Genomic DNA, 14552 nt, shown 5'->3' with positions numbered 1-14552 from the left:
ATTACTCGATGTGTCAGCTCTCTATCGTTCTTGGCAGATGTAACAGAATATGAATGTAAAGGACTTGCCTTTCAGGGCACGAACGGTCAAAATCACAAACTTTTAGAAATATCCTGGCGTCATTTTACGGACCAGGAGAAGATTTCCATTGACATAGCGCATTTTAAAAGTGGGTCTGTACACAGAACTTCCTCTCCCCTTACTTCCCCCGAAATACATTAATTATATTCTATAGTGACACCTTATGACCGTCCCAGGTATTAACTAGGGGGCAGAAAAAGACACTCACTCAAGTTGATGAAACTGGACATAGTCATCCGCTTCAAAGTCACACTACCGTAAGGCTAATAATAGCTGTGTCCTCACACTATCGCATGTGACCATTTACTTAGTGATTTTTATTCCTCTTCTGGCGTATCGTGACAGGAGAACCATGCCAACTTTGGATGCAGTTATCTTAGCGATACTTTTTACAATACCCTCGATATACATATCGTTGGAAAGCTTAGTTAATGGTCGTTCATGTGAGCACAATAACTTAATTTTGTACATTTTACCAAAGCAACTGGTTTCGCCTTGCAGGGTCACATTTCTACTACATAAATGCACATTCATCTTGAGTCAGTGGTGAAACGCTCCTTTAACTATGTGCAATACTTCGCCCGTGACATTAGCCTACTGATCAAGTGAAGATTTTGCGGCGGGGCTCACATTCCAGGAGCAGCGATTTGGATATTCATTATTTTCAAATGTTTTTTTTTTTACGAAAAGTAATACCTCGTAAAATGATTTTTTCATTAAAACTACATTTCAATACCTTTTAATGGCCTTCATTTTTGCTAAGTTGATTTACTTTTTACTACTTTTTAAAACCCCAAGGACACCCTGGATATGCCCGCTTGACAACAGGAGAAATGGAACTAACGACTGGCCTTTGGCCATTGCAACCATCCATTTAGAACTAGTAATGACAGTTTGTCCTGCAAGTTGAGAAATTATATGGCAGAAAGAAGTAATTTCTACAAACAAGACAGTTTTAGCGGTTAAAATTATTAAATTATAACAGGAAATGAACGCAAGTGGCAACAGTGGAATAAGCGGGATAATGGACTCCACGGCATTTGGTTCACCGAAATTATGCACTTACGAGGTGTAAAACTTTGCTGCATGTCGGGGCCATTTTACTACATTGACCGTGCATTTGTTTCTGTGAACCGAATGCTGTGTTGTCCATTATCCCTTACTTGTGTAATACTTGGGATTAATCTCTGAGGACTTACTTTCCAGCAGATGCTCTTGCTCATCCTCTTCTTCCTTCACTGTTGTCACATCGTCACTGTTGGAACAATCATGAGGCTTCTCTCCAGTAAGTGATGTCACATTGGATTTGGAACATTCTGGAGGCTTCTCTTCAGAGTGTGTTTGCAAATGGGCTTTGAGCCCCGTAAAGTGTGAAAATGCTTGTCCACAGTAGGCACATGTATAAGGCTTCTCACCAGTGTGCGTCATCATATGGAAATTAAGATTTGAAATTTGTCTAAAAGTTTTTCCACACTGGACACATTGATGAGGCTTCTCTCTTGTATGTAGAACCATATGGATTTTAAGGTTTGAAATTCTTGAAAAACCTTTTCCGCACTGGACACAGTTATGGGGTTTCTCTCCAGTGTGTGTAAGCATGTGGCGTTTAAGACTGGTAAATTGTGTAAAAGCTTTTCCACACTGGGCACATTGATGAGGCTTCTCTCCAGTATGCATTAGCATGTGGCCTTTAAGACATGAAATTTGCACAAAACCTTTTCCACACTGGGGACATTTATGGGGCTTCTGCCTATCGTGTGTAAGCATGTGGCGTTTAAGGTCTGAGGACTTTATAAATGCTTTTCCACACTGGGCACATTGATGAGACTTCTCTCCTGTGTGCATTAGCATGTGACTTTTAAGGCCTGATTTTCGTGAAAAACCTTTTCCGCACTGGACACAGTTATGGGGCTTCTGCCTATCGTGTGTAAACATGTGGCGTTTAAGGTCTGATGACTTTATAAATGCTTTTTCACACTGGGCACATCGATGAGGCTTCTCTCCGGTGTGTATTAGCATGTGAGTTTTAAGATTTACATTTAGTGAAAATGCTTTTCCACACTGGACACACTTATAAGGCCTCTCTCCGGTGTGCGTTCTCATATGGACTTCCAGACAAGTTCGTGTTGTAAATACTTTTTCACACTCTGTACATTTATGAGGCCTTCTTGCAGTATTCTGCTTTAGATTCAAGTCAACAGTGTGTGTTTGCTGGTGTTCCTCTAGTTCACTCAGGGCGGTGAAACTCTTCCTGCAGACTGTGCAGTGGTAGAGACGTCCTTTATGTTGCAGGTTCTGTTGCATCAAAGGTTGGTGTTGTGATATACCTGGAAGAGTTACCATGCGAGTTAGAATCAAAGATGATCTAAAACCACATTTAAAAAAAAAAGTTGTGGCACTATGTCAAATGCAAATAAAAAACAGAATAAGTAAGTATAGGTATATATACTCTTTTGATCCCGTGAGGGAAATTTGGTCTCTGCATTTATCCCAATCCGTGAATCAGTGAAACACACTCAGAATATGATCTTCTGCTAATCAAATCCACATTTAGTTGGGAAAAAATGCTGTTTAAACTCTGTTGTGCAAAAAAGAAACCATATTTAGACATGAGCAGGGGCAGACTGGGACCAAAAATCAGCCCTGGCATATTTGGCCCAAACTGCAATCAAATCAGTGGGGCACACCTAGTTAAATACAAAATCTTTGCATTACCCTTAAATATGCATATATTTTCAACTGTCATAGAGCACTGAAAGTGATGTAGGCCTCATTGGCCATCACTCTGACTGATCAGAGGTAGCCATGGAGCACATGATCTCCATATTAAAGTAGCCTAGGCTATAGATGTGTTTTTTTTTATTTTTTATTTTAGAGCCTGTTTTAGGTTTAGGTCTTTTTTATTTTCCACCCTGAACATGGGCAAAATGCCCCATTGACATCAATATGTTTTATATAGTCACCACACTGCCACCTGTGGTTGTATAGAGTAACCTGTGGTAGCTCTATACAAAACATATTGATGTCAATGGTGCATTTTGCCCATGTTCAGAGTGGAAAGTGAAAAAGAAATAATTGCATATGACAAGTCAAATTGGTGTTTTTAAAAAGAAAAGATCATGGAGAATAAAGAAAAAAAATATTTAAAAAAATCTTTGTATATTCCCACAAGGTGTTTAGGTGCTCTGAAAATGACTTCTAAGGTCTGCTGTTCAGACCCTGAAGGAATTTATTTTCTGTTCATTGTTTTTTGTGAGAGTGTTTCTACTTATCTCAGTTAGGAAAATAAATCAAGAGCCTATGTTGAGTACAAATATGTCTTCTGAAGGCTTAAACAGAGCCCAGCCAAAAACTCCTAAAATTTGTATCAACTTTGAGGGACAGCTATGACCATGCAGGATTATCCAGACCTAACGTGATGATTTTGCTTCATACTATTCCTATTTATGTACCAGCATGCAAAATTTGAGCCTCCTACATGGTTTAGTTCTTGCGCTGTGGGCTTGTGAACTTTGACAAAAAAAAGAGCCCGAACAAAATCGACACCCCCCTCCCCCTGTAAAACTGGCTGTATCTTGGAAAGTATTGATCTTACAATTTTACAGTGTGTCTCCTGGGTAACATAGGTACACCTGGTAATTCTTTCAGAATTTTTTGAGACCTAAGTGCGTGGGCCCTGGTTGAATTGACATGGAATGACCCTTTTACATTTAGGACAGTAAATTATCAGATAATGCATTGGGATTTGGGTATAAATAAAGAAAGCACTTCATAAGGATTATGACAATTATGTATTGACATACTGTGCTGAAAATGGCCAGTTTGTCTCTAAAATATATCTCCATATGATAAGGGATGCCACAGTCACATATCTACTCACTCCGTAGAGGTGAGGATCTTTTGAGTGCTGTTTCTCCTCATTAAAAAGTCTCTGACTGAAGCCAACTTCAGGCAAGTTGCATTACAAGTTAGTTCTGGGGTAGCAAATATCAAAGTTTGCCGTCTTTGAAGATTTACAGTATCCACTAAAAGGCAAAGGAGAAAAGTGTGTAAAACAAAACGTCTGCATTTCTGAATTCTTTGTCCCCGCGAGAGTTTAATAACAGGTGCAGAAAATTCAATATATTTATAGGAAAAATGTCAAGATACCGGATCTCTTCATATAGGCAAAGATAGCAGTTTTTTTGTAGGCACCCTTCAGAGGTCTATTGCGCTCCTCCAATGAACGACAGCTTTGCCATCTGTACGCTCTGGGCATTCCAAACTTTACCTGTGTGGCATTCCCCATTGAATGGGCTATTTGTTTGTTATTTGCTAGCACTACCAACAGCTTGACATGCTAAATCTAGCATTTACCACTTCACTACTACCTTTCCTGTCACTTGTTGCTTTGTAACTAGTACTTATCTCTGTACTACGCATGTTCACCCATTCCTGCTTCTGTCTCACCCACAGCGCGCAAGTTAGAAATCAAGGCGGCATTATGAAAGAGGCGTGATTTATTTCAAATAGAACCAGACTGATCCACCACCTCGTTAATTTAGGTAGATATGAAAACTTGGAACGTGGACTTTCTCATTGACCTTCTGAATGGCATTTAAATCCAGAAGAACACAAACCAGTCTTTGAATTTGGTGAACTGAATAGCGAACGGCCTACAATAAAATGGTGTGTCATCATATAACCTAACAAAGAATTGACTAAACAATTTTTTACTTTTGCTTTGAGGTTTGTTTATAAAGAATCAAGACCTTGGTAAGCTCCAATATCCAAAGGGGGTGATTATAACAAGGTTTTCCTTATTTAAAAATGTAGCCTCATGGATAAGGTAATGTCGGGAAATATGCCACCTTGTGACGCTGTAATGTGGAAACCATATGAAGCACCAAATTTGATACTGTAATATTAATTTGTAACGTTTTGTGTAACCTACATGTATTTAGAACTAGGCCTACTGCCGACATCGGGCAATATGCTGTTTCACCTTGTAGTGGTGCTTGACCTTAGCCGCGTAATTGAAAAGGTGCTTAAGTCAGTGGCAGAATGCATTTCTTTGTTTATTTAAAAGGGACAATGCACATCAATTGACATTTTTTTGTTTACACTCAAAATGTAAATGTACCAGAGTTAGCAAAAAACTAATTTTCATCTGTAATCCCTTGGCAGGTCAACACATCACCACACCACATTACATTAATAAAAAGAATGGAAGAAAGATAGAAAGCAAATTAAGAAAGAAGAGAAAAGAGAAAGGGATAAAATAAACAAACAATAAGTACAATACAAAGAAGGGCAGTTCCTAGGATGAGGTAAACCAGTTATTGGTGATTGCAATTTTGATTGTTTTTTAATCCATCTCTTGAGTGTGGTTTTAAATGACATGTTTTAAATAGGAAAATTCCCAGAAATCTTAGTATCTTTTAAACATGATGCTAGCAGGTGAGAAGCTAATGGTCTAATTAGATTCAATGACCTATGCTAGCCTGAAGCTAAAACTGGTATCACCAAACTCAGAGAATGGCTGGATGAACTGGAGAAAGGTAAAAATCAATTGTTTAACTCAAGGGGAGGTGGAAAATGTGTGTAATTCCCCAAATAGGGGAATATCCCTTTAACAACTGGATGCTTTTGGCTCAGATGTTGAATCATCGTTGATGTGCTGTTGTGGTACGTCAGTTCTGCCAAGCTAGTTAGAACGTACAGTATTTGTAGCGGCTGTAGCCTAATGTCGTAAGTTGATATGATGTTCAGTTGTGGAAATTTTAAGTAGTAAAATTTATGTAAAATTGCGAGTGAGCAATAAGCTACACCAAAAAACTCACACACACAGACACACCCGGTGTTAGGTTAGGCTACCTATCGCCTACCCCAGACTGAATAATTATAGCCCTCATTGTATTGTAGTATAACTGCACTGTAAAAAACTGTAGTTCATTTTTGTAAGGGAGGTTATTTGACAGTAATGGTCAATGCTGCAGATGCACAAATCTACAAACCGATATGAATTTACTTTGAAGTGACTAGGGCTAGTTTAGAGCATGACATTTGTTGTACATATTAATGAATTGCACTTAATAACGCAAAATCATTTTTTTATCCGATTACTCGATTAATCGCTAGAATACTTGATTCCAATAAGAACCGATAGCTATAGAACATACATAACACGGAACACGCAAGATGTGTGTACAGTCGTATATACCGCTGTATATAGTGTGGACATACGGAACACGGAACACGCAAGATGTGTGTACCTGGCAACCCATTAGACAACAATGTACGCCTCAATTAATAGCAGTGTTACAAGACACATAATACTTTATCGTTACATTTATCATTACTACAATTCTGTATACAAAATACTGTTTAGTTTTTACATGTGTAAAAAATGGGATTTGTCTTTGAAAGTACTTACTTCCTAGCAGATCATTGTGCTCATCCTCTTCAATCTTTACTTCAATCTCCGCTGCTGTCTGTAGTGTTTCATTATAAGCTGTGTCTGACTCTGCAAAGTCTGTTTCCGTTTTACAGTCAAGCTCTACAAAAGGCTTTTCATCTTCATCTTGACATGAAATTACGTGACCATCCTCCTCTTTTATATCTTCTTCCTTCATCATCACACTCAGTAGGTCAACCTGCTGCATTTCAGTCATGTTACAGCCTGAACTAAACGGCAGTCCAGGATCCATGTTCCCCAACAACTCAAAGACGATCCTATCCAACGGTCAACAGTCAACCTGGTGTGTTTTGGTTTCAGTTACAATACAGACATAATCCAGCACAGGTCCCAGATGCATGTTCCCCAACGAACCGATCCAGTTTTTGTTGTTTGTTTGTTTGTTGTTGCCTGTAGTCAGGGAAACACAAAAGAAAACAATACAGCTAGTAAAAAAGTAATTCCAGCACAGTTCTGATTACGATCTGGTGCGTGACGGGAGAGGCCGGATCACTTGAGGAGAGGGAGCAATCACGGGAGGACTCAGATGTGGATGTTTATTATTTTTATTTCAGTGCAGCAAAAAAATGTGTAATGTTTCCGTATTTCGACATCCGAAATAAAACCAATGAACATCCACATCTGTGTGCTCCACTGATTCCTCCCTCTCTTAAAAAAGCTTTCAAGATCCTTTTAGACAACAATTAAAAGCAACATTTGCTTTCAAACAGCTTTCCAGATTATTTTACACATTAATTAAAAGTAACATTTGGGGAAAGCCGGAATAAATGTAAAAATGTTTTTGCTTAAACATAATTTACAAAGAGATTGTACCCAACTGAGAAAAAGTTATGCCCTCTGGATTCACACCTTGAATACATTACAAGAACTTAATAAGGATTTTGCTTTTTTGTAACTTAGATAGATCTCGTTGTATGATAGCTGTGGCCTGATATTTTACATTGCCCTGATTTTAATCCTGTCTTGTTTCATGGCCGTCTCTGTGGACACTGTTATTTTAAAAGTGTATGCCTTTCATCTACATTTCCCAGGATGACTTACTACACTGGGATGCATTTCCCAAAACCATAGTTGCTAACCTGTTAGCAACTTAGTTGGTTGGCAATAGGAAATTGCATTGCAACCAACAAAGTTGCTAACTAAAGTTGCTAACTAAGTATCTTACACTCAAACTGTTCGCCATGCGCTTCTCTTTTATTGAACAATGCACCCAGGGGTGTAGCAATTAATGACCTAAGATGTGGTCTAGCACATTACCTAAAAATTGATATCATACACCATCTAAAAAGTATTACGCCACTGACCAAGTAAAACCTGGTCTATAAAGGTGCATATGAAGCACAGTTGAAGACGCACTGTCACGAGATGTAAGCAGCATCCTCTGCAGGATAAATGTCCTTAGGTTTTTTATTCAGTCATTTGGTCATTATTGGGGTAAGTGTTGCTTTTTTCAGGCTTTGTTTTCAATGGTAACCCATTGTCAGTCAATAGTGAAAGTAATTAACTGTGTATAACTATTTTGTCGTTGACTATGACACCACGGTGAAGTTAGTTTCATTTTGCCTACGAGTTCATATAATGGACGATAGCAGGTTCATGTATGCTATATTTTTTTAGGTTTTAGTTAAGCATGGTTTAGTGGAATACATGTTCCATACGGTCTCATGTGCAAGCAGATTCCTTCAAATTAGAGCCCGACCGATAAAGGATTTTGAAGGCCGATACAAATATTTGTTGATTTAAAAATCCGATATTCCGATATATATCGGCCGATATATATTTTTTTTTCAGAAACGCGCAACAAAACATTAACAGATTTCCCTAACATTATTTATAAGTATTGACTAAAATAATATGATAATGCAACTTGTTTATTTTTAAATAATATTGTCACAGTGGAACAGAGGAACATCAAAATATATTAAAGTTCTGATAAATAAAATGTATAAAAATAGAAACTTAAGATATGAAACTTAGTCTTTTGAACAAAAACACAATAACAACAACAACCAAATCAAAGTTACCAGTATTAAAAGACTTTGTAAGCTTCATAAATATAACTTTGAAATAAGACTTAATAATTACAAAAAATAATGATGACATTATTACTATAATCATCATTTGTATTATCATTAAACAAGATAAAGGTCACTCCTACAGTAAATGTTTGAGTGTGCGTGTGTAATAATTAGTCCCTATTGCCTTATAAGCTACCTTATAATTACAATGTCAGCTTGCATATCCCTTTACCTGCACTTTTAAAATAATTTCCATCAAGCTACATCAAACCATTTTCAATCATCAGTTGCTGCCTGCCTTCTAAAACCTACTATTTAGTGATCTAAATCCATTATGTAACTCGTTAATGCTGCGGCTGAACGACAGTCTGAAACGCACACTTGGCGTCATTGAATTTCATACACGTGTAAAAGAAAAGCTAACTTTTATGCACAAGCTATGTTTTGCACAAGCTACGTTTGATACTTTTTCTCTATGTCTAAATGTTCACTCCTCGCACGTCTAACTTAATTTTACAATGCAGGGACTGTAACTACAGATATACTAGTTATAAATACAGTAATCATTACTTTATTTAGGCAGAATAAGTTCGTTGTGGTTTCCAAGCTCATTAATGTTAACGTTAGCGGTCTTCCACTGATATTCATGGCATTAGCTAGCTTTGTGGTTAGCTAGTCTATGATGAGCCATAATTTAGCAATGAATAACGTCATACTGCAAATTGTAAAACATACGCTTTCAAAATAACAGGCCGGGGAGAGATGATACGTCTCACTGCTATAACTGTCACGCTATTAAAGAAATACATCTTCAGTCACATTGTCAAAAGTTATAAGGACAGACAGTCAACTACACTGTAACAACGTAACGTAATTACTAGCTAATTCCGCTTCACTCTCGACTTATTTAACAGCAGCAAAACTGGACATTGTTTTCACGAATTTTGTCATGCTTATTTGAGTTAAGAGAACTGATGGGGATGTTCTTTTAATTGTTATTCAAGCAATGTATGTCTCGTGACCAAATCACCATGAACACACTTCACTGATGATCTCACTCGCGGATAACTGGTTCTCTCTGCCCGACTCTGGCTGGATCAGGAGGTTGCAGGATGTGTGGCGCGTTATACACGAGTGTTGCCAGCAGGGACGGTGTAGAGTTCCCTCTGGTGGACAAACTATACAACGCCAACACTCATGACATGGTTGAAGGGTGTTTTATTTTATTTTTAAAATATTCATTTATCGGCCATTATAAATGCCGATACCGATAGTTTGGAAAATGCCTAATATCGGCCGATAATATCGGCCCGCCGATAAATCGGTCGGACTCTACTTCAAATGCACCACTGACTATCAAAATACTGATGCGCTTTTGTGCTGCTTGCTAATAAAAGGAATGACAGATGTCATTTTCATTTGGTTTAAAGGATGTTACGCCCAAAACACACCCATGACTGATTAAGAAAGATAAGAACAACCTTTTTTGCGTTTAATAAAAAAAAAAAGCCAATGTTTAAATTATTCGCCAGTGACCACCTGTTTCAGATCGCCAAAGATAGGGCCCACTGCCTCTTTGCCATAATCAAACGTGAATATTGTGGTGATGGAAACAGCTATGGATGCTTCTGCCCTTTCATTGCCAGTAACAGTAAGAGTTCCCATTTATAAAGTTGTTTATATTTATATGCGAGTTAAACCATTGCACAGTTAAATAACATATATTTGTATATGCTATATGTGTGTACCTCTGAGCGTGGTAAACAAAATCGGATATTTCAGGCAGTAAAAGCCCCAGTAAAAACCAAACCAGATTTTGTTCAAATCTACACACCTATTCTTTCACACAAACATACGGGTATTTGTGGGCGTTTTTGCGAGGTAACCAGGTACGCCGGATGTTTTTGGAGGTGCAAACAAACGCTGCATTGCCATTGAGATTACATAGTAAGGAGCTGGCTCAAGGGTTATAAATGTATTTTGTAGTGTTTAGTTGTATAATGAAAGCACAGCTTTTATAGCCATCCATGCGTCTTCCCTTCTGGCTCTTTGGCTATGAATTTGGTAACTATAGCGGACTATTTGACGTCTTTAGAACACTAAACAGGTGGAGGTGTCAAATGTTGAGTTTCTCCAGTCTAGATTAATCACTCCTATGATGTATTGCTATTGTCTATCCAAAGTAAAATACCTGTTTCGAAGTTAACTGATAGTCAAATCAATTAAAACTCTGATTGTTTGCACCTCCAAGTGGTGTGTGACGTAGGTCTGTGACGCGAGTTTGTGTGAAAGAATGGATATTAAAGGTTCATTTAACAAATGTTATTTTGAAGTATTAAAAAAACATCATTGTTTTAGACTTTTCAATGTACATGTATGTAGGCTACTGGACTAATGAATGTGTGGTTATTACAGAGTTCCTGCTAGAGATTGTATGTGTAATGGCCCATTGTATAATAGCCTATAATGTTCCTGCTAGAGACTGTATGTTATGGCCCACTGTATAATAGAGATGGTCTATTGAGTAAGGGCTTAGGAAGAGAAGCTTTGAAGCATAGGGTCATTTAGCCCTTTTAGCAATAGACAGGAATCCCACTCTAAGTCAGATATAAAATTATATGACTTTTCCCCGAAGAAAAACCTGAATTTACAGTGTTCAAACATCATTGTGACTTTCTTTACGGTGAGTAAATGGACATTAAATAAACAAAGTTTGGCTAACCACAGCTTGTCAAGAAAGCAGTAGGCTAATTAATTAACAGATAACCTACACACTAATTCTGCAACATACTTCTATTAATGCATTTTGGCAGGTAGGCTACATTGTGAACTGCTACAACATAATTCCCTGATATTCCATGACTTTGCCCCACAGATTATAAAATGCCCTGATATTCCATGTATGGAATAGACTTCATCAAATGTCCCATATTCTAGAAATCCCATGACCCGTGGATACCCTGAATAGATCAGTATGCGAAAAATGCATACCTGGAATTGAAAAGTAGGCCTAGTAAACATAGGTTGGATGAAGGAAGAAAGGAAGGAAGACTGAGGTGTGAGGCAAATGCTAACGTCTCCTGCTTGACAATGAGTTAACCAATCTCCAAACGAGCTGCATTAAATATCGTAAGGTTCTGCCGTCAGGAGTAGGCTAAAGTATCAGCTGTCAACAGTTTCCCGTTAAATTACTAACATGTAACTTTAAGAAAACATGCCTGGTTGCCTTTAGATTGAATGGATTAATGTCCGTTTCCTCCATAGCTCTTTTGCAAATGTATCAATTAGTTAACATACAGTAGTAACTAATCGAAGGATTGCCATCTTGCAGGCTAGCACATCAAGTTCTTGTTAAGCAGCCATGATAAGCCAACTATTTGACCAAGAATCTGATTAGAACTAGCCTATTTATCAATGCAGCTAGTGTGCAACTGCATATTATTCAACTAGTGCTCGAAGGTTAACATAATTGCGGTCACACCAAACGTAAATGCACAGCCTACCTCAAGCAAGTTCGCTGCATGGTCCGCACAGAGAGCTGTTAATTTGGTCTCTGGTGAGACGTGGAACAAACCTTTATCTCCGCGAAATGCAATGAAAGCGACAGATGAAACTCCTGAACTTCTTTTTCCTCGAGTTCTTCTTCTCCTTCTTGTTTTAATGGCAGTTAGCAAACAACTTCTGGTTGCATTACCGCCACCTTCTGAAATGGAGTGGGTCTGAATCATATATTTCCCTATACACATAAAAGTATCTTTATTAAACCAGTACTTCTAAAAAAAAAAGAAAAAAACCAAAACATACATCTCTATAATTCTTTTGCAAAATATCCTTTACTATCAAAGGTATCTCTTCATCTTCTAGCTGATGGATTAACTGCACTGCCTCTCATTACTATACACGGGTTTCCCGTTTACCAACAAAACTAGATGCGCGCGCAGCCGTGAGGCAGAAGACGCTTGGTGGCCGTCCACAACATTATAAACTTAACCTAAATAGTCGGCTGCTGTAAGCTACAATCAGATTTTTTTGTATACCCCTGTTGTCTCAATGATAATAACATCTAATTTCAGACTATATTTCAAAGTTTGCCGTTCATTTGCATTATTAATCTAACATCGTATTTTGTCATTTTTGGCGAAGACATGCATTCCGTTAGGGATATTAAACATATTTAACATTCTCTAACCATCGTGATTTCGAATTGGTGCCGTTTTCAGCACAAAAACTCATTTTATTCTTTTGCTCTTTTGCATTGCTCTATGCTGTTCTATGGTGCTTTCTGCCTCTTGGTTGCGCACGCATGTGACGTTGCATAGAAATCCATGCATACCTAGTAGACTACATTTTTCAATAGCATGTGGTATCCTATGTGTTATACACTAGCCTACACCTCCCATTAGCATGTTTTTTCATTAAAAATAATGTACTGTTTAACCCTGTGTGCCCAAATCTCATTCTTGAAATGTTCCTGTGTATTTCTGCACGTACTTCTATTCACCCTCTTTTTTGGTAGTTTCCTACCGGTCTGACCATCATCCCACAAGACTTGCCAATTCTCCTTTATCTTTACTTTAGATCAGTGTTTCTCAAACTTTTTCAGACGAAGGACCACTTAACCAATAAAAAAGAAACTCAAGGACCACCTAGCTTAAAAAAAAAAAAGATCAGACCTACTTCAACAGTATTGTAGCGTCGGCGCAAAAAGACTGTGCTACCGTTCTCCTGCGAAAAGCATGCTGGGACACGAGAGCGAACAATCGGGGGGTTTATGTCATTATTCTCCTAAGTTATAAGTGTAAAGTTGGTGTCCTTATCGTAACATGTTTCCCTTTTAGTTATCCCTCATGTGTGTTCCTTTTCGTGTGGGGGGCTGGACCTCCCCTGTTGGTGTAGTGTGTGTGATTCCTTGACCTGCCCTGTGTGCATTGTAATCTGTGTCTGTGTCCCTGCCCTCGTTCTCGAGCCATTAAAGCTGCCATTGAACAACGCTTGGTGTCGTGTGCATTAAACGTTACAGTATATTAGCCTACACAATAGGCCTACTCACTGAATCGCCTTGCTTATTGTCTTTGCACTTTGCTTATGGTGTCAGAGGATTCATATGATTTAAACTGGCATATCTTACATAGACAATGTTGCAGAACTGTTTGGATTTACATACAAGTTGGTTCAATATTGCAAACAACTCATTTATATTATATTTTACCACATCTGCTCGCGGACCACTTGGGATAGCTTGCGGACCACCAGTGGTCCCTGGACTACACTTTGAGAAACACTGCTTTAGATTGATTTAACTTCAGCTTTACTGTACTTAATACTTATATAGTATAGTAGAGAGTTTATTGCAAGTAAGTTTATAGCGAGTATAGCATCCATAAGCACCATCACATTCCAAAATAAGTCTGTGGAAATGCATGGATTCCAGTTGCTTCCATCAGCAGCAACTGGAATCCATGCATTTCCACGGAATTATTGTTGGAATCTGATCCCTCATCATACCTGTTCATTCATACTCGTTGCTTGACTTATCGTGCCTAAATTCAAGATGGCGGCGAATGGTAAACTTCCTAAAGGTACTGTCTGTACAAATCGTCTTGTAAATAAACTAAGTGCTTTTTCAAAATTTTTAAATGTCAAGGCCCTCGGAAGTCTACCAATGAAGTGTGGAGCTACTGAGCCTCGTAAATGGTGTAAAACAGTGACTTATTTGCATGGCTAGGCCGATGCCCGAGGCACCCCCTTTGAGCCGATGAGTTATGAGACATACTGTATGTTCACACTCGGTATCATGTTTCAACACACTTTAGGTCAATATCTTACCGGAACTCTCCTTTAATGAGTACAGTTCCAAAACACTACCCTGGAAATCCAGAGTTCTCGCGAGAGCACAATGGAATTGTCTCTGCGAGACACTCTGGCAAAGAGCAATGATGCACGTTACTTTTTCCCCTTGCATTCCGGGGAACCATCGCTGCAACGTTGGAGGACAG

General features: G+C 38.3%; 1 protein-coding gene across 1 annotated transcript in view; it reads right to left on the bottom strand.

Moving 5' to 3' along the window:
• Positions 1–12189, bottom strand: part of LOC143121301 (uncharacterized) — a 60469-nt gene extending 48280 nt beyond the window's left edge. The window contains exons 1-3 of the mRNA XM_076281693.1: positions 12060–12189; positions 6497–6928; positions 1281–2408 (exon numbers count right to left, since the gene is read on the bottom strand). Of these exons, the coding sequence (XP_076137808.1) occupies positions 1281–2408; positions 6497–6770 (1402 nt within the window). The 5' untranslated portion in view covers positions 6771–6928; positions 12060–12189. The remainder of the gene's footprint in view (positions 1–1280; positions 2409–6496; positions 6929–12059) is intronic.
• Between the last annotated feature and the right edge of the window lie 2363 nt (positions 12190–14552).

The sequence above is a fragment of the Alosa pseudoharengus genome, unplaced genomic scaffold, assembly GCF_046254945.1.
Source record: "Alosa pseudoharengus isolate Yale_2024_CS ecotype anadromous, Long Island Sound unplaced genomic scaffold, YU_APseudo_1.1 YU_APseudo_1.1_scf_1, whole genome shotgun sequence".
Taxonomy (NCBI): Eukaryota; Metazoa; Chordata; class Actinopteri; order Clupeiformes; family Clupeidae; genus Alosa; species Alosa pseudoharengus.
Note: the sequence above shows the minus strand (reverse complement) of the source record. Positions and strands in the feature narration are given on the sequence as shown.